This window comes from Ambystoma mexicanum, chromosome 2p (assembly GCF_040938575.1).
Source record: "Ambystoma mexicanum isolate Mex_15411 chromosome 2p, UKY_AmexF1_1, whole genome shotgun sequence".
In the NCBI taxonomy this organism is placed as follows: Eukaryota; Metazoa; Chordata; class Amphibia; order Caudata; family Ambystomatidae; genus Ambystoma; species Ambystoma mexicanum.
Genome location: NC_090923.1, coordinates 878,295,509 through 878,316,024, shown reverse-complemented (window position 1 = coordinate 878,316,024; position 20,516 = coordinate 878,295,509). Strand labels below are relative to the sequence as shown.

Here is a 20,516-nt window from a genome sequence, read left to right as displayed (position 1 = left end):
CAACACATAAATAAATAATTTGCTTACTTTTGGGACTCGAGAGTGCAGTAAAGGCAGCTGCCCCGATGGGGAACGTGAATTACAAGGACTTGGGGAGTATTTGCTGTAAGTGTTTTATAATCAGAGGATTTCCCGTCAGGCAGTGATCATTGCTTGCTCTCAGAGGTGTGCTTTATGAAACACACTTTCAGAATGTTGCCCTTTTATTTTTATCCTAGACCACATGCCTTGAGAACAGACCTGTTTGGGCTCTGTCCGCTGTCAACATGGCGATACTCTTCCAGCCTTGGGGTAATCTGCAGAGGTGTATCAGGTATTCTGCTCCATGCAATGAACATGCATTCCCAGGGCAAGAGGCCAGACATAACCACTGGGACAAGCCCTGCCCTAGTGCACGCATCATTGTGCATCAATGCATTTTTGTATCAGAGAAATGTTTTCCGTAGCCCTAATCCTTTGCTCTGGAGCAAACGTGCGTTGAAATAACATGTTTTAAGAATAGGTCCATTTTTTCTCTGGCGCAAATTGCACTTGCAACGGTGCAAAGTTTCTTTAATCCCACCCCCTGTCTCCCTCTGTGCAGGCTCTTCTCCCTAGTTCTTCACTGCACTTCTTCGCTGCACTGCACTTCTCACTGGTTCACTGCATTCCATGCAAATATTTGGTGCTGAGTGTTGGTCACTTGGCAGTCCTGCAGCACATGCATTGGGGTAGTGGGCGCTTGTTAGCGAACCAGAAGACAGTGTTTTGTAAACTTCCAAATATCTGCCTATTCCCCGTGCCATATTTGACTGAAGTCCATGCACACAGGTGTACCTCATTACAGGGCGGCATGTTGGGGGTCAGGAAAAAAGCTGCATCATGGTGTTTTTGCATGAGCAACGGTGCCATGCCAGGCTTGACCCACACTGGTAAGAGCTTGGCAGCCTTACCCCTTACACATAGCAACAGGCAATCAGTGTTCCAAGGTCACGCCCAGCACTTTGATATACACCCTAGAAACAGGCCGGGATTCAAAACAGATCCCAAACGCAGGCATTGGGAAAAATGATGTGGCATATTGGACAGTTGTGGAATGTTGCTATGCCTATGTACCGCGCGGAGCCGCGCCGCGCCGCAGTAGTTTGAAAGTGCTGAATCTTGACTGGGGCATATTGTGTTCCCACCTGGGGTCACCAGACCTTAATCTCCTGGGAAGGAGCGCAAGAGTAACAGACAAGTTAGAAGGCGGCAAAGTGGGAAAGGAGGTTAAAGAGGCAGGCAGGGAGGCAGGCAGTGGGGAAATGCTTTGTATTAAGGTAGATGTGTTTTTACTATGTTTGGGCTATTTTACAGAGAGATGCAATGCAGAAGATTAAGCGTTGGGTCAATATACACAATACGATTCCATTCTAGTTTTGGAAGAGCTATTGGTTATAGACTGAGCTGTGCTTGTTGCATGAGTGGCTCGAGATCGTGCTTGGGCCATCCTGGCAAAGTACCTGCAGTGTCTATTCATGGGACCGCAGATAAGCGCCTGCATAGCAATGAACGACTCTTGAAGGTGGTCTCGACCAAGATTAGGACATGTGGACAGTGGAAATTGCTGGTAGCAAAACGTACAGGAGTCAGATAGACTGGATTAGTCATTATTATGGGATTGCTGTGGTGTTTATTGAGCGCGGGACTGGCTTTGAGAAGCAACGGAGCCCTTTACAAAGAGCGCCTTACAGAGGTATCACAGAACAAATATACGGTGCGGGTAGGATATAGAGGGCCAGAGGGGAGGAGTACAGCTGTACCGGGTATCAGGGAGAAGAGGGACAGGCAGCGTCTAGCGAGTCAGGTGGCGCAAGGGTAAAATGTGATTATATCTGACCCCTAGATGTACAGGAAAACAATGTTTTTTTGTGCCTCGATCTTCTCGGCTGACCTATAATGTAATGCCTCAATGCATAGGGCCAAATTTTGCCAGGAAATAAAAAGGTCGCGCGTAATGTGGTTTGCAAACTGCTTATGATCCAGTGATATGGATATACAATAGCCAAGCTTAAGGAAGCCAGCGTTGAGGGTCTCTAATGATAACCATCTTCCTTATTTATACCTTTCTCTTGTTTTCCACTTCCTCAGAAATCCACGCGGCAAAGGGAACTTCACAAAATGGCAGGCAACAGCTCACATTCCCATCCTGATTCCCTAGCTGCTGTGTTGCTAAATGCGATAGCACCATGGTAGTGTTCACACGGAAAGGAAGGTCTGAATTCAGGAAGTGTGAATGGAGTCCACAGTGTTGCCACTAACCTTGGAGAAATATCCTTCTCCTAGAGAGATTAAACCGGCAAGTTAGTAATTGTCTATATAAAGCAGTTTACGTAGTGCTTGGCAGGTGATGGGTTTAGAGATGGGTTCATTCAGTACTAAGTTCTGGGTCATATATCAGGAAAGCACAAGGATAAAAGCACATGCATAATTAATATTCAATGCATAGATCAGGACAGGAACATTCATACCCCACGATTGGCCTATAATAATATGGTTGTTCTTTTATAACACACTTAATACCAGCAAGTGGTTTCTAAGCGTGGAATCGGGACTCAACCCTGTGTTGAGCTGCGTTGTTTTGCTTCCAAGACAAACACATTGCCCCTGAGCTATCCTTCCTCCCTGGCATGAGGCAGGATGGGCGGGGGAGGTACAGGGCAATATTCTAGGCAGTAAGGAGCCCTGGGGCAGGTGCCGGGCGATACTGTATACGGTCAAGAAGTAAGGCATTTTCTTGAGCAGCGCACATCCAGGTGCCCCTATCGGACAGGACAGTTTTAAAACTCATGACAAAATACTTGAAATGTCAGTGGTAAGACAGCTTGTTGACTTAATGGGTTTGCTGCAGCAATATGTGTGTGTAGCTTGAAGGTCATGGTCCTAATAACATTGAGGATAACACTGCCTTTTATCCTTTCAAGATGGACAAAAAGAGTACCATCAGTGTCGGTATCAGTCCGCTGCAGCTCAAGGATTACAAGTGCAGAGCTGGGGGCTGAACATGGCCCATTACACGCACTTTAGAAGTCAGCTCTACCCTGTGCAGAGCCATGAGCATGTCTGGAGCAATAGGTGCCAAGCACTGCCCCCTGCCCTCTTCTGGTGCTGGATCCTTCGCGCTTTGCCCACCGCTTTACCCTTTCAAGCCATCTCTATCGCTAATCAGCACAGGCCTTTGTTCAGGGGGGCACGCGCAACATTGCGTCCAACTGTGCGTGTCTCACTTTGCCACATTTTCCTGATATTGTCTTCTCGTTTATCAGCGTTTTCATCCCTGCCCTCCTTTGCTTCCTTTTCTTCCACTCTTCAGTGCTCCCCATGTAACCATCTCTTTTGTCATCCTGGCCTCTACACGTCAATTATATTTTCCCTCCCTCGTATTTATTTTTCTATTATCAAAAACTCTCCCATCCACACGTTCTCTCTCGCCCTTCCTTTCCCCCCTTCCTTTCCTGGATTAAATTCTCATCTCTTTCTATTGTGTATCATTTAACAAGTCCCCGCTTCTAGCGGCCCACCCCCACTCAATCCTCTGTTTTCCTCTGCATCATGTTCACCTTTTTCACCCTCTAGTCGCTCCTCTCCCACTGTTGTCCTCCCCCACATCCTCCAATCTACTGTATTCTCCCTATCGTTGCCGTCCCATCCCCCCTCCTGCCTCCCTACCGCCCTCCTGCCCCTTTACTGACCAAATCTCCCACCTCTACTTGTATGTACCCAAACCCCTTTTTACAATTGTCTGCATTCCTCTCCTCTTTTTTGCTTTTCATTCAGGCTCCTCCACTTTCTGGCATTTTTCTTTGCTTTCCATTTTCACATTTTGCTCTACCTTTTTTACCCCCTCATCTTTTTTTCAAACTCCCACACACTTTCTCTTCTTCATGTTACCCTTTCTACGTTCTTCCCTCCATCTATTTCATGCAACTTATGTTTCCCACTTTGTGTTCTTTCCTCCCAGTGTTCTGCTCTCCTGGCTCATAGGCTGCTTTACTTTCCATCTTAAGACCCCTTTCATTCCCACCAGCCCCCCCCCTCACTTGTACATTCCTTAATTTCCTCTTTTCTGCTTCACTCCCTAACTCTCTTTTTCCTGCACTCCACTTCTGCCGACGACTCTTCTTATACTCCCCCAGACTGGAGTCTTATTACTTGTGTGGTAATAGTTTTTGCTGTCCACCGTGTATAAGTGCCCAGACGAGTGACACGTTTTGCCTCTTGTTGTTCTAGGAGGCGAGGAGCTCTTCAGGCCCGATCCCCACGGAGAAGGCCCTAACTGTGCTTGTGTGGGGCATGCAGTGAGACAAAAGATGGCCGCTCCGTACGGCAGTGATGCGAAGTGCGTTAGCGTAGAGTGGGACTTCCTGCAAGGCCTGCTGGTGAAGAACACGCCCGTGCCCTGGTAAGGTGCTTGCCTCTGCTTCACTTCAGTCCATACTTCTCTTGTATTTCCTCCCCTACTCAAATATAGTGGTGCAAAGATGCCAAAAATAATAATAATAATATATTTTTTAATAATGCGCTTGCTGCCACAGTGATGTTACTGTGTAGCGCTGAAAGCAACAAATGTTAGCATGACAATGCTCAACCAAATTCATTAAATGTACAGCAGAATAATGAAATAAGGAGAACCCCCAACCCTTCTGCCTTGTGCCATTCGCGACCTGTGACCTTCATTTTATACACACATTTCAGCATCAAAAGCTCAGGCTTAAGCAATTGGCCCCTCACCGGGGGGGCATTACCACTCCAGGTGGTATACATAGTTACATGCCCAAGTGAAATGAGGGCCTTAACGAAGACCTGGGGCATTACCTGTAGTGGTAATGCCCCCCCTGCGAGGGGCCTATTGCTATTAGTACCCTGGACCATAAGACCAAGGTACTAAAAGCATTTTTATTTCTGTTCCAAAATGCTACAGCGTTTCGGAACAGAAAATATATATATATTTTTTAAATTGCCGCTGGGGAAGAGAAATTAAGTCTGTTTTCCCTTTCCATGGTGGCCGTTGAAACAAAATAGAAAAAAGTAAACAAAACAAATTACCACCATGGAAACGGGAGAAGGAACTACACGTTGTCCCTTCTCTCTTTCCGTGGTGGCCATTAAAAACAAGTTTTAAAAAAATGCCCACCATGGAAAGGAGGAACTTACTACGTGCAGTCCATTCTTCCTTTCCATGATGGTCTGCTGTAGCTCGGGAGCGGATGCGCTGGGAACACAAGTGTCCCCAACGTGTCTGTTCCCAAAAAAGACACAAAAGAAGGTAAGTTGGGGTGCGAGGGCGGGGAGGGAATTTTGTGGATGGGGAATAGGGGAGGGGAAGGCTTACCTCATTCCCCAGCGGGGCGAGATGGCGGCCGCCAGCCCTGAGGAGGCTCGGGACGGCTTGATTACTGTCTGGTAATGCCTGTGTTCTCGGCCTCCCCATTGACTGGGAGGCTGCCACAACCCCCTCACCGGGTACTTATTGCCAATAGGACAATACAGTATTGTCCGATGTACAGGCCCAGCATGCTAGCATGAGCAAACTTTGGGCCGATTTGATGAGTTCACTCTACAGATAGTAGATCTGATCAGTTTTACTGAGCAAATATTTTAAAAATGCACAATTCTCAACACAAAAAACTCCCCCTTGTGTACTTCTCAAACTGTATGTCGCAAAAGGAACACATTGCCATTGGTGCCATTTGTGACTTTGGAGGACTTTTTCATTGGTGCAATGGGAATTCTTTGCCCTAGGCCGACCCTGATCAAAAGTCACCACAGGGCAAGTTCAGGCACCATTCTTGACAGTCAGAATTGAATGGAAATGGGGCTAGGCTACTTTCTTGCTCAAGGGAAGTTGTCTTTCCAGAAAAGATGTAGGCCCATTGAGGAGCAGTCTGGAAAATCCTGCCCATCCCCTACCAAAGCTCATTGTGGACTTCCGTCACCAGCACTCCAGCCCCTCCCCTTGAGAATTATTTTCACTTGCCCCTTCAAGTGGTTCAGTTGGCCTTTGATATGAGGGTTATTTCTTTTACACAAATAGTATGGACATTCAATATAGTACTAACAGTGAAAAGGAGAACAGCTGAGTGGAGATCAGAGCCTATAGCATGGGGAAGTCTTTGGCTATGGGCTGGAAAGGAATTATCTGCGCTGCTCAGTTGTTAGCTTTTTAAAATGAAAGTGGCAGTGCCATTGAAAGGCAACAGATATTTCTATGAACCACTATTTTGTTCGATATTGTCTGTCGTCTGTTCGATTTAGCATTCACTTAACCTTGCAAAAACCCATTTGATTTGCAAATATGTGATTGTTAGTAACTGGTAAGGAATGTACAGTCATGATTCTATGAGTAAGCGAAGGGTGAGTCAGAGCTATTATGCACAACTTGTTTTTTTACTATTGCGGGTCATTGATAGGGTGCAACGTCTTCCACCAGAGGGTACATCAGAATGAAAAAAAACTAGGACCAATACAAACAGGTAACATGCAGCAAAACACGTAGACGCCAGTGTGCTAGTTGGAATACTTAGAAGACATACAATAGAGACAGCAACAATAAAATGCCAGTATTGCCCTTCCAGGAACTCACTTGTGATGGTTTTTCCCAAAAATGGCTGCATGTGCCCCTGTATGAACACATCTATGGCAGCTGTGCCCCAACAATGCCAGTATTTTCCCCTGTAAGAACACACGTATGATGGCTTTGACCCAACATGCCATGCCTGTATTTGCTCCAGTAAGATCACACCTGTGATGGCTTTGCCCCAACATGCCAGTATTTGCCCCTGTAAGAACACATCTGTTATGTATTTACCCAAACAATTCACTTATTCTGTCCTCTTCAAAATAGAAAAGACACCGTCGAATTTTCTGTGTGTGATGGTTTGTTTTTTAAATTATACTTTGTATTTACTATCCTTTGTTTTCTAAGCATTACATGTACACAGTCTGAGCATCAGTGTTGTTTTGTTAATTGCTTTTCTTATTAATTAAGCCGTTTTTTAGGCTTTTTTTATGTATTCAAGTAATACAAAAACAAATGAGTAATATGATACTCTCTCTCAAAAACCGGAAGCATAAATAATAGCTGAAGGCTAAGTGATCCGGGAAGGGTGGGCATTAAGTGCTTTCATTTAGTAAGGGAGGGGTAACCAGTCTCCTTTTTGACTTTTCCTCTACCCAAACAATGCCATTATCTGTCCGAGTAAGAACACATCTGTGATGACTTTTCCCTTCCAATGCCAGTGTTTCACCTAGTAAGAACACACCTTTGACAGCTTTTACCCAGCATGCCAGGCCTGTATTTTCCCCAATATAAAAGCAACTGTGATGACTTTGCCCCAACATGCCAGTGTTTGCCCCTGAAAGAAAACCCCAGTGATGGCTTTGCTCCAACATGCCGATATGTGTCACTATAAGAACACACCTGTTATGGCTTTGCTCAAACAATGGCAGTATTTGCTCTTGTATGAACACATCTGTGATGCCTTTGACCCAACAATGGCAGTATCTACTCTTGCAAGAACACACCTGTGATGGATTTCCCCAGCCGTTGCAGTATTTGCCCCTACATGAACACACCTGTGATTGCCTTTCCCCAACAATGAAACTATTTGCTCTTGTAAGAACACACCTGTGATGGTTTTGGACCAACAATACCAGTATTTTACCCTGTAAGAACAAACCTCTGCCCCAACATTCCCGTAAAGACAAACGTGTTATGCCTTTGCCCCAAAACACTACTATTTAACCCTGTAAGACTACACCTGCGATGGATTTGCCCCCAAATCCCAGTATTTGCCCCTATAAGAGCATACCTGTGATGGCTTTCTGCCAAGAATGCCAGCGTTTCTGCCTTGTAAGAACACACATGTAATGGCGTGGCCCCGACATGCCAGCATTTCCTCTTTAAGAGCACACGTGTGAAGGTTTTGCTCCAAAATGCCAGTTTTTGCCCCTGTGTGAGCACATCTGTGATGGATTTGCTCCAAAGTGTCAGTATTTTCCCCTGTAAGAGCACCCTGTGATGGATTTACCCCAACAATGCCAGTGTTTGCTTCTGTGAGGGTTTTGGTGGCTTTGCCTCAAAATTGTCAATTTTTGCCCAGTATAAAAATACCCATAACGATTTTTCCCCAAAATGCCAGTATTTGCTCCTATAAGAGCACACGTTCGATTGTGTTACCCCAAATGCTACCATTTGCCCCACTAAGAGCACACCTGTGATGGCTTTGCCTCACCATGCCATCATTTACCATGTAAGAGCACCTCTATGAGGACCCCAACATGCCAGTATTTGCCCTTGGATGAAAACACCTGCTGTGGCTTTTTGAGCAAGATGCCAGAATTTGCACACATGGGGACATACCTGTGATGGCTGTACGCCAACAATGCCAGTATTTGCCTTTGTAAGGACATGGCTTGCCTCAATAATGCCTGTATTTGCCCCTGTAAGAAGACACTTGTGATGGCTTTGCCCTGATAACGTTAGTATTTGCCCCTGTACTAGCACATCTGTGATGGATTTTCACCAAAATGCCTGTATTTGCTCCTGTAGGAACACATCTGTGATGAGCTTTGCTCTAACATGACATCATTTTCCATAAAAGGACCCATGCGATGTATTTGCCCCCAGAACGCCTGTATTTGCCCCTGCAAGAGCTCACGTCTGATGGCTTTGAGCTAAATGCCAGTATTTGCTCCTATAAGAGCACACACGTGACTGTTTTGCACCAAATCTTAGCATTTTCCCATGTAAGCGCATGCCTATGATGGCTTTCCCTCAACATGCCATAATTTGGCATGTAAAACTACCCATCTGATGGTCCGAACATGCCAGTATTTGTCCCTGTAGGAAAACACCTGCTGTGGATTTGCCATCAAGAAGCCACAATTTGCACCTATAAGGACACACTTGTGATGGATTTGTTCCAAGAGTGCCTGTTTTTGCCTATGTACGGACACAACCGAGATGACTTTGCCTCAACAATGTCAGTATGTGCCCTTGTATCAGCACATCTGTGATGGATTTGTCCCAAAATGCCAGTATGTTTTCCTATAGGAGCACATGTATGTTGATTCTGCCACAACATGCTAGTATTTGGCCCTGAAAGAGCACAACTGTGATGGGGTTGCCTCTACATGCCAGCATTTGACTTTATAACAACTCCCCCCAATGATGGCTGTGTCCTAACAGGTCATTATTGTCCCCATAAGCATATTTGCCCCAACATGTCAATATTTGCCTCTGTAAGAGAACACATAGGATGGTTTGGCTTCCAAAATGCCAGCATTTACCCCGTAAGAACACAACTTTGATGGCATTGCCCCAACAATTCTGGTATTTGCCTCTGTAAGGACACACATCTGATGGCTTTGTGCCAACATGCCAGCATGTGCTCCTGTAACAGCACACCTGTGATGGTTATGCCTCAAAATTCTAGCATTTGGCCATATAGGTGCACCCCTGAAAAGCCAGCATCTGCCCCTGAGGGAGCATACATGTAATGGACTTCCCCAAAATGCCAGTATTTTCTCCTTTAAGAGCACCCGTGTGATGGCTTACCCCCCAAATGCTAGTATTTGGCCCTGATAGAAAACACCCATTATGGCTTTCCCCAGGAAAGTCAGTATTTGCCCCTGTATGAGCACTCCGGTAATGACTCCAACATTCCAGCATTTGCACCACCATGAAAAAACCTGCTGTGGCCTTGCCTGCGAGATATCAGGATTTGCGCTTATCAGGACACGCCTGTGATGCTTTGCCTCACTAGTGTCTGTATTTACCCCTGTAAGAACACACTTGTGAGGGTTTTGCCCCAACTATGCAAGTATTTGCCCCTGTATCAGCATATATCCAATGGATGTGCCCAAAAATACCAGTATGTATTCCTATCATAGCATATGTGTATTGGTTTTGCCACAAAATGCTAGTATTGGCCCTGAAAGAGCGCAACTATGATAGTCTTGCCCCTACATGCCAGCATTTACCCCTGTGCGCGTGTGATGGGCTTTGCTCTGACATGCCATCATTTGCCCCGTAAGAACACCCTTGTGATGGCATTGACCCAAAATACCTGTATTTGTGCTAGTCAGAGCTCACGTATGATGGCTTTAAGCCAAAATGCAAGTATTTGCTGTTGTAAGGGCACAGTTAGGGAGGAAGGATAGCTCAGGGGCAACGCGTTAGTCTTGGAAGCAAAACAATGCAGCAAAACAGAGGTCTGAATTCCGATCCTGTGCTTATAAACCACTCGCTTGTAGTAAGCGTGTTATAAAAGAGCAGCTGAATAGTTTTGCCCCAACATGTCAGCAGTTGCCTTTGCAAGAACACATCTGTGATGGTTCTGCCCTAGAATGCCATTATTTCTCGGAAGGATAGCTCAGCGGCAACGTGCTCGCCTTGGAAGCAAGACGACACGGAGCAACACAGGTTCAATCCCCAGGTCTGCGCTTAGAAACCTCTGGGTATTAAGCGCATTATAAATATCATATCATATCATATCATGTGCCCTGTAAGAGCACTGATGTAGTGACTTTCTCCAAGATGCCAATATTTGCCCCTGGAAGAGAACACCTGTGATTGCTTTGATCCCAACATACAAGCATTTGCACCTGTAAGACCACAACGTGATGGTATTGCCCTAGCAATTAAAGTATTTGCCTCTTCAAACACACACTTCTGATGGCTTTGCCCCAAAATTCCAGTATTTGCTCATGTAAAACACACCTGTGTTGGTTGTGCCACAAAATGCTATTATTTGGCCATATTAAAGCCCACATGTGCTGGGTTTGCCCCAATATGCCAACGTCTGCACCTGTAAGAACACACCTGCAATGGCTCTGACCATATATGCAAGTATTTGTCCCCTGTAAGAGCACACTTGTGATGGCTTTGCCCCAAAATGCCTGTATTTGCCTGTGTAAGAGGTCACTTTTGAGGGCTTTGCCCCAACAAAAGTTAGTACTTGCCTCTGTATGAGCACACCTTGATTGCCTTGCCCCAAAATGCCAATACTTTCTCCGGCAAGATTACACTGCGGTTAGTGTTGCCACAAAATGAACATATTTGCTTCTGTGTAAAGGCTTTCCCCAACGTGCCAGCATTTGCCACTGTAAGAAAACGTGTGTGATGGTTTGCCCAAATATGCCAGCATTAGCTCTTGTGGTGGCTTTTCCCCAGCATGCTATTGTTTGCCCATGTGAGAACATACATATAAGAGATTTTCTCTAACAATGCCAGAATTTGCCTCTGCAGGGATACACCTGTGAATGCTTTGCCTGAACAATGACAGTATTTCACCCTCTAAGGGCATACCTGTCAGGGATTAGTCCCAACAATTACAGTATTTTCCCCTGTCAAAACACACCTGTGATAGTTTTACCCCAAAAATGGCAGTATGTGTCCCTTTAAGAGCACATCTGGGATGGCTTCACCCCAGAATGTCACTATTTTCTGAGGCAAGACCACATTCTTGGTGGCTTTGCCCCCAAATGACAGTATTTGTCCCTGTGAAAACATATCAGTGAAGGTTTTGCTCCAAAATGGAGTATTTGTCCTTGCAACAAACACACCTGTGCTGGCTTCACTCAAAAATGCTAGTGTTTGCCCTGTAACAGAATTGCCCAATACTGCAGTGTTTACACTATGCATCGTTAGAGGTGAGCGAAATTTCGGCCCGCAAAGTGAAAAGTGTGGAATTTGTATTTGAATCCACTTCTGCTCGTTCCGTGAAATCAGCAATATGGTTCCGCCGCCACTGAAATTTCACCCAGTTTTGTGCAGTTTCGCGTGGGCATTATATTTCGTTCCAATGTGCTAGTTCGTGCAGCAACACGAGAAACTTCACATGGGTTTTTCTGAATTGTTTGAATTTCGCGCAGTGCCATGAGAAACTTTGTGCTGCTCTTTTCATTACGCAGGGTGGGTGGCATGGCGGATTGGGGTAAAACAGATCCAAATCATACATATTTCGCTTCCGCTGCTGGCAGAACGGAATTGAAGAATTTTTCCCAGCCATATGCAACCTTACACCTGCTCCCCAACATAGACACACACTCACACTCCAGACAGTTCACCCCACCCTGCACACCCTCCTCCTGTGTGTGAAAACATGTACACATGTACACACACACAGTGGGCATTTCACTCCCCTCCCCCATTCACACACCATGTGCACATTTACGTACACACACACATACACACACTGGGTACTTTGCCCCACCTCCCATGCACACATCAGATACAAACACAAACTTTCAGTTAACACTCATGCATTTTTTAAACTTGTCTATGGATTGTGAAGCTCTGTCCTGCCTGGTTTTCTCAGCTCCACCCCTCTTCCTTTTCCCCTGGCTAGAAGTAGAAAGCAGGAAACGTGGGGGGACGTTGATTGACACTTCCCTCTCGGAGTCCCGCCTCCTGCAAGATCATGGAATCCCTTCATCCATAGGATTCAATCGTAGCTGTGATTTAAACATTAAAGCCTGTGGGCGTGTGTGTTCCACATCCGCCGGATACCACGAGCGTAAATGATAACATTAGACACCAATGTTGTTGCCTAAAAGTCTATGCAGTGTTCAGTGCAGCTGACATTAGAGTCAATCAGTAAATTGAAGGACAGTGATCTTTTTCCGAGAAGCCTCTGCCACACCTGCTGCAAAGCTACTGTTATTCTATGGCTATGGCGCAATCGTTGACTAATCGAACATTTCATGAAGGCCGAGTGTCTGCAAAGTTTCCAATGAAATGGACTTGAGCAACTTGCTGAGTTGCTTGCACATCTGAGAGCAAGAGTACGGCTTGCTTCCCTGAATAAGAGTTTGTGCAGTGTGACAGTCCAGTAGCACGCATCGATACATACGAAGCGCATACAAGCTACAGGTGGGGGAAATATTCATGTGGACAAGTTATGGTCGGTACTGAAGTATAAAATCAAGCCGAAATGCAGACTTTTCAGCGTGTGGAGGAAGGAACCTTCCAAGATCAATCCTATTTTTTAGGTAGTAATCAAGTAACTATGAATGGCCATTTCAAAGTTTTGGCTATTGCAGAAACTGGGTTAACGAAGTGGGATTCTGGATATTACTCCTACGAGAATTGAGATGACGAGGCAAAGGGTGGACAGAAGCTCCGCCTCTATGTGTAAGGCAAAGCCCCCCTCAGACATTTATTAGAGGGTGGGGGGGGGGGGTTTCCTGACCTGGGCCGGCCTCATTCAGAAACCTTCAGAGGGCGTGCCCGGGTGGGGCGGCATCTAATGGACAAGCAATATGAAATATTTGCATTTACTTTCCCAATCCTCCCACGCCCTATCCCAATCCTCCCACCCCCTATCCTGCTCGGTAACATGCAAGCTATGTACAAAAGCACATTCGACAAGAGAATAATATTACAAGAACATGTTCTTTGTCGTTTCCAAGAAAGACTGTACGCTGCGTTCCAAATAAAACTGTCGTGATCCAAAGACAGCTAAGAACATGTTAAGACCAGCTTGGAATAACCACCAAGCTACTGCTGTGAAACACAAGCTTGAAAAGGAGAACATACTTAAAAGGAGGCATTACAGTACAGTTTAGGCAGAAATAATTGCTAATGCATTGAAAAGTACTGAAGATTTCATTTAGTTGGTCTGTGAAAGTGAATATCAGTGCTGAAACCTGCACACCCTCAGTGTAGACTGAACAAATTGGGTTTTATGCTTTTATATATGTTCTTTTTTATAAGCTGTTTAAAGGATTGTAAAATGACTGGTATGTACTCTCTTCAAGTGTTGAGTGTAATGTGTGACAACACCCACCAAGTAGGGTGGCTAATTCAATCTGATTGATATCAATATGAATTCATTGAAAATTCTTATGCTGATACAGATTAAGTTTAACAGAAACTTATTAAGAATAACAGGGACTTAAAACTCAATAAAACCCATCAGTGAATGCATCATTGCCTTGCCAAGACTAACAATGACCCTATGCGTGGAGAGCAGCGGCTTCTGGCAGGTGGGTGTGATGGACCCAAAGAGGAGTGAAGGGGCCTTTGATACTTTCATTGACGCATTTTGCGACCTTTGAGGCTTTACATCAGTAATGTCTACCAAAGAAGACATTTCAGTGATGTTCAATAGTTTTTTTTTATCGATTTAGCTTCATTGTTGCCATTTTCTGGTTAATATTCAGTGCAGGCCATGCAATATATTTGTTTATGTGATTTAAGCCTCACAGACCGAGGGAGGGGGAATTATCGTGGGACAAGGACCCTCTCCCATTTTATTGCCAGAGGTCAAGCCGATGGTGTATACACTGAGGAAAGGTCATCATCCAAAGCAATAATGCCCCCTCCCAATAACTACGGTTATTAGCACATGGGGATGTGTGTCTAAAACAGAAAGTGTTTTGGATATGGGAAAACTAACCACACACCAGCAAGTGTAGTTTATGGAACTGAAATGCACATGTCTCTGACTGCCTTTGCACAGCTCAAGGTAGTTTCTTCTGTGCTGCTTGTCAGGCTGCTGCTCAAATCAAAATGTTGGAAATAAGTTCTATGCCAGAAGTTATAAACTGCATTCCAAACATTCTGATTGGCTGAGGTCTTTAATGAAATCTATGTGCTAATAGTAATATAGCGTTAACCCCCCGTTCCATGAGCTGGAATGGGGGCGGGGTAACAGCCTGGCAGCCAAAGCTATGACGAGGGCGCTTGGGATAATGACTCCTCCCTCAGCTTGTAAGGCTTAATTATGGCACATATTTTGAAGACCACTGAATGGAATTTCACAATGTATGCAGCAGTCATTGCCAAACACGATCTGCCTTACACATTTGCCGAATCACTTTTTGCGTTAGTCCCATGAAAGGAATTTAATGGGACTGTACAGTTTTTCCCAACACTCACTCCCGTCAATATTCCCTGGCATACCTTTGCAGATATATAAATAGCTCGACTAATCAATATTTCAGGAATAAATTAAAGTAGGGTTTATTCAATTCAGTATGCACAAAATTGCATTGTGCGGTTCTTGTTTCAAAGTATGCTTTTCTGACAAAGTGCGAATCATCCTGCCATCCTGACCAGAAAGGACTTTTATTACAAAACGAATTGTCTCGGTAATGTGTGTCTCTCTTTGTTCCTCTGTGTCTCTGTGTGTTGTGTGAGTGTGTGCATGTGTGCGTGTGTGTCTGGACGTGTGCACGTGTGTCTGTGTGCTGTGTAATGGTATGCAACACTGTCCTGTTAAGATGTATGTGTTTTGTTCTCATGCATTTTTGGTGGAAAAGTTCACACAACATTTTTTTTATGTACCCTTTTCTTCTGCATTGATAGGGAGGGGTGTCACACCTACATTTATCTCCTTCCTTTTGTTTTGTTTCCACTCTACTTTCCAAATTTAATTTTTGTTACAAAAGGCAATTTTGGGGGGGTTTTAAGGGCGTTGTGTTGATTTTTCGTTTTATTTGTAATTATTTATGCAGTACAAAGTATTTCTCCACACTTCAAAAACTGCGCCACACTATATTATTCCTGCATAAGGATTATTATTTATTATATTGCCCTTTGGATAACACGTGTTTCGACACACAAGTGTCCTTTTCAAATCAGGGCTAATGATAACACTATGTTCCCATAGCATATAGTTCCAATTAGTTGACGCACAATATCCCGGGTTGAATCCCCTTGCAGAGCGCATAAAAATGTCCTGCCGTCTGTTGCGAGACGAAAGCGGGCTCACTTCTTAAGTTTACATGGGTTGTCGTAGCAACACAGTCCTACTACTATTTCGATGGATGTCCCATTCTGTGTGTATGTGCAAGAAAGATGGACCAGGAAGTGAGTCCGCTTTCTCGCAACAGACGGCAGGACATTTTTATGCGCTCTGCAGGGGGATATTATGCGTCAATTGGAACTATATGTTATGGGAAAATAGTGTTATCATTAGCCCTGATTTGAAAAGGACACTTGTGTGTCGAAACACGTGTTATCCAAAGGGCAATAAAATAATAATCCTTATGCAGGAATACTATAGTGTGGCGCAGTTTTTGAAGTGTGGAGAAATACTTTGTACTGTGTTTCCAAGGGGTCGGGGTCTTACTAGCCCCACACCAACAGCGACACTAAATTGTATATCTATCACGGCGCATGGGAACTGTGTAGTTGGTACGGATCAAAAACCCCGGAATTGTGTTACAGTGTAATTATTTATGCTCCCTCATTTTTTTGTACATAATGGGAGTGTTATGGCATGTTATTTTATGCCATGTTTTCTTATGTCACTTCACAGCAATGCCATGTCACTTTTTCTGGAGTTTGTTTTCTGGGAGAAATTGAACATACTCCATGGCAAAGAAAGCTAACATGCTTCAAGGGGTCATTCAAGCACATCTCAAATTCATCCCCCAATCATACACTACAATTTGTAATATCCTACATTAAACCTGCCCTCAAGTAAATGTTGCCTTATCTGCAGACACCTGAGAAGTTACGCTTAACTTTCTGCACAATCCTTTCACATTCCAGGCTTATTGGAGCAATATGCACCCAAACGTTAACAAACATTACCAGTTCTCATTGTACCAATCGGTTTACATCTTCCCTGCTCCTCCTTTTTCTCTTCCTCCCTCCCTCTCCTTTTCCCTTTCTTTGCAGTCCCCAGTCTGAAATCCCTGGCGGGTGGCACTCCAGGCTCCTTTTCAGCCAATCCAAGGAGCTCTGAGACTACCATTACAGTGCTGATTTGGCAAAGTATAACCTCTGTGTAGCATTCGATTGTATAAACAAATAAAAATTACAAAACTAAACCTACTTGTTTTTTTACAAAAATAAGCAATTTCCTATTTCAAAGCTTGAATTTGCTGGAAAATATTGACCAATTCGCTTTAGGCTAAAGCATAAAATATAACAAAATATCAAGATGATTTGACAAATAAAGCTTCACCTAGCCTTCACTTTAAGTCGTCCTTCTAAATTCTTTAAATTCTAGCAACTTGATGAGACTTTATCCTTTCGGCATTTTGATAACCACAGAAGGTTGAGAATGGTATCCATCTTGGGTGTCCGCGTCATTGAGCTCACCTTTGTGAAGACTCTGCTTACATTGCGCATCCTCTTACACCTAGAACATCAGTCCGTGGATCATGCGTGGTGGGGCGGTGTCAAATCCCTGCGTTTCTATGATGCTCCTGAGACGTCTACAGCTCGCCCTCCTGACAGTCGTCACCAGACAGTCCCTTGGACAAGAAGCTCCGCAGTTCCCCCGTGCAGTGACTCGCCCCCAGATGAGCGAGTTGTTAAGTGGGTGAACTGGGGGAAATGATTAAGTATTACAAATAGGTTTAATTGGCTGAATCTAATGGAAAATGTTTATCAGGATCCTTGAAGGTGACTCTAGCTCAGCCGGGATCAGAGCCTTTCCCCTTCTGCCCATAACCCCCAAAGAAATGCTCTTCCAACCACTGCTAATTTGCAATACTGGAAGTGGCTCTTTATTGGATGGGATTGGGCTGTCCTCCTTTTTATCTCCCCACCCCCATCCTGTCTGCTACTATCCCTCTTCTAATCACCACCTTCTTGCTCTTGGCTGTTTGTCGCGGCTTGCTCATGATGTAGCGTGCTATTATTCCCCCGATAAATACATACATTAAAACAAACAAAGACAGCGTAGTTCAGCCTCATTTTAAATGGGGCAGAGTGGAAAATGGAAACATAAAAGTGAGAATACTCCATTTCCTCCTCTGCCCTCTTTTCCTTAAGAGAGAAGGCGGAGGAGGGACACGGAGCAGAGAGAAGATCTATGCTGTGCAGACCTCCACCGTCGCCTGAACCTGCTTCATTTTACGACTACATTCCTATGGAATCTGCCTCTAATCATCACCTGCTAGAGAGCCGACGGATTCCATAGGAATCCATTAGTTAATGCTGCATGTGCAGAGAAATGTGAAGGCCCTATTTATTTGTTCACGAGACGGAAAGGAAAACTAATGAGTAAAAGGGTATATGGCCCATTTTTCTTTTTTAGCAATCTACACCATGCAAACAAATTTAACTGCACGGCGGGGACCCAACAGCACGTACGGGCTAATGTTGGTGGGCTGCTGCATGCAAAATTGCATGTGACGGAGAATGACCCCGATTCTGAACGAACCCCTGGATGTCAACGCGTGCATCTAGGGTTTGTGAATGGGTCTGTGGGTAGTGTCCACATACTCCTTATGTAGGAAAAGCTACATACATATCAGAAATGAGACGTCTATATCAATATTCCTCCAAATGACCTGAGGGGAGGTCTGTGCCTTATGAATACCTTTAAAGCAAGGAAACAAATATTATAACTGCAGCCTGCAGCTCTTCGATGGACGTGATGAGCAGCGATCTCAGTCTGTTCACATTTCATTTAATGTTAAACCATTTTTTATTGACGTTAAAATCTAAAAACAATAGGCTACAAAATGGGGTGTATTAGTTAATCAGGTGCGTTATGAATATAATAATACTAACAGAAGTAAAGCATGCATAACATTTCGCATAGATTAACTAGACTTAGTTGTATCATTTAAAAAACAGATGATTGAATGGATACAATGTAAACAAAAACATTATCAGCCAATATAATATCATTTAAAGTTTTGGACAAACAGGGGGAAAGGCCAATACTGAGATAGGAACACTGGGGCAGACGGGAATATGTACATAGTCTGACTATTCTTGAATAGATTTAAACATGGGAGGCTTGAAATTCAGCGTCTAATGGATAGGGAGGAGTTGGGAATATTAATGCCTACAGATCATTTATCACTATATTTTAATAATTCATTAGCATTCTGAGCACAATGCATATATGACTCCACCACATTAGATAACTCCGTTTATCGGGGTGTTTCCAGTTTGAGGAAATTAAATGGATCAATCTGGGCACACATTTATTATGCGCAAAAGTCAGACTGATGGGTCCATCTAGAAGAGGCACACTGCAGTCTGGCACACACGGCATCAGCGCACCGAGGGTTGGGCGGCCGGCTTAGAGTCGCGGTGCACCCTTCAGTCATTTATGGGCTGGGGCTTGGTGGCAGTGGATGGATACGATGAGCAGTCATTTGGCTGGTCATATCCTTAAGGGAACACTAAAGCTAGGTGTAGGTGTGTCGGGGGTCTGCACGGCTGAGGCAGTGGTTTGCGACCAAGAACCCTGCATCCTAAGAATTGGCGCAAAGTTCAGCCACGTTCCCAGAGGATTAGCCAAGATTGTCTAACAAGTGGGGCCTGAAGCTAAGGTAGTTGGAACAGCACAGTGGCATTAACACCAGTAGATGCCCACACAGCGCTGCTGAGTGGGCCTTAAGAGATTCCGGGTGGGCCTTGCCCGCCCAGGCCCTGCCCCAGCTACCCCTCTGCATGTTCCTCTTGAGCACAGTCATCCTCTCGCCATTTTGCTTCTGTACAGAAGTAGTAAAGGCAGTGGGCCATTTAAACGTCTGCTGGGTACTCTCTCTCGCCAAAAGTTCCAGTTTTGGGCAGTTTGCTTCGCAGGCAGGGCCGCATCCGATGCCGCACCGTGTCAAGTAGCCGGCGTGGCGCAGCTGTGCGCATCCGCAAGCCTGCATGTAAATATTGGTTAATGTCAGGAGTCTCTCCCTTCGTCGCCGACAGTCTGGCAGGCTTTGTTGCAGCCCTTCCTGCGCTTGTCTGACACGCTGCCCCCGCTGTGCCTCCTCTAGAGGCCGGGATGAAATGAAGCTGTTCGGTGAAGCTCCGGGAGCCCCGGGGCTTCTGTGAGAGAAAGCGGCAGAGATCGGCCGCGCCGTCTGAAGTCGCTCCGAGAATTAATCGCCAATGACTTTGCGCTCTTTGATGGCTCTTTTGCAGCTGCGGTGAGACGGGCTTCGCCGGGCTCTTTGCCTTTTTGCCTGCTCACTGCGGAGCTTTTTGTCTCCAGTGCCATCTGCATCTCCCAGCTCTGGGATTCCGAGTGGCTGTGTGTTTGTAAAGGGCTCTTCATTTTCCCAGTGCCTTTTCCTGTGGCCTGACACTCACGACGTAAAAGGCTGAGGGTAGCGCAGTGGCTGTGCTGCCCCACGCTTTGCTGCCTCTGACCACAGAAATGGGCAGCATGAGTAGGAAGCGTTTGAGTAGATGTTTGAATACAAATGTTGCAAGGTGAATCTGCAATAGATTTCTTATTAGTGTGCTAAAAGTTCCTTTAATGCAGTGGTCTTCAAACTGGGGCCTGGCCCCCTGAGCGGAGGCCGGAAGGTGTCTGCAGGAATGGGGAGGGGGGGGGGGCACAAGACTCTTTTAAAATAAATGGAAGAGGGTGACTCCTTTTAATAGAACACAAAAGCAATACTAGCTTTTGATGGGTCTCAGGCAAGGTGGGAGTAAACAGCCTGAAAACCCTTGCTCGCTTAAATGGTGCGCTATTGTGCATTCCTAGGCAAAAAGGACAAGCGCACTCGCCCATAGCACTTGTCTTGCCAGAGTTCACAAACAGCTCTAAACTGGCTGATCATCTTAA

General features: G+C 45.0%; 1 protein-coding gene across 2 annotated transcripts in view; it reads left to right on the top strand.

The window, feature by feature from the left end:
- The window catches only part of NPAS1 (neuronal PAS domain protein 1), a 670,224-nt gene that overhangs the window by 156,570 nt on the left and 493,138 nt on the right, over positions 1-20,516 (top strand). Inside the window, exon 2 of one of the 2 annotated variants that reach the window (XM_069644571.1) lies at positions 4,249-4,420. The exons of the other annotated variant lie outside the window; for it this stretch is intronic. Coding sequence (XP_069500672.1) covers positions 4,329-4,420 — 92 coding nt within the window. The 5' untranslated portion in view covers positions 4,249-4,328. The remainder of the gene's footprint in view (positions 1-4,248; positions 4,421-20,516) is intronic. 2 annotated transcript variants of the gene reach the window in all.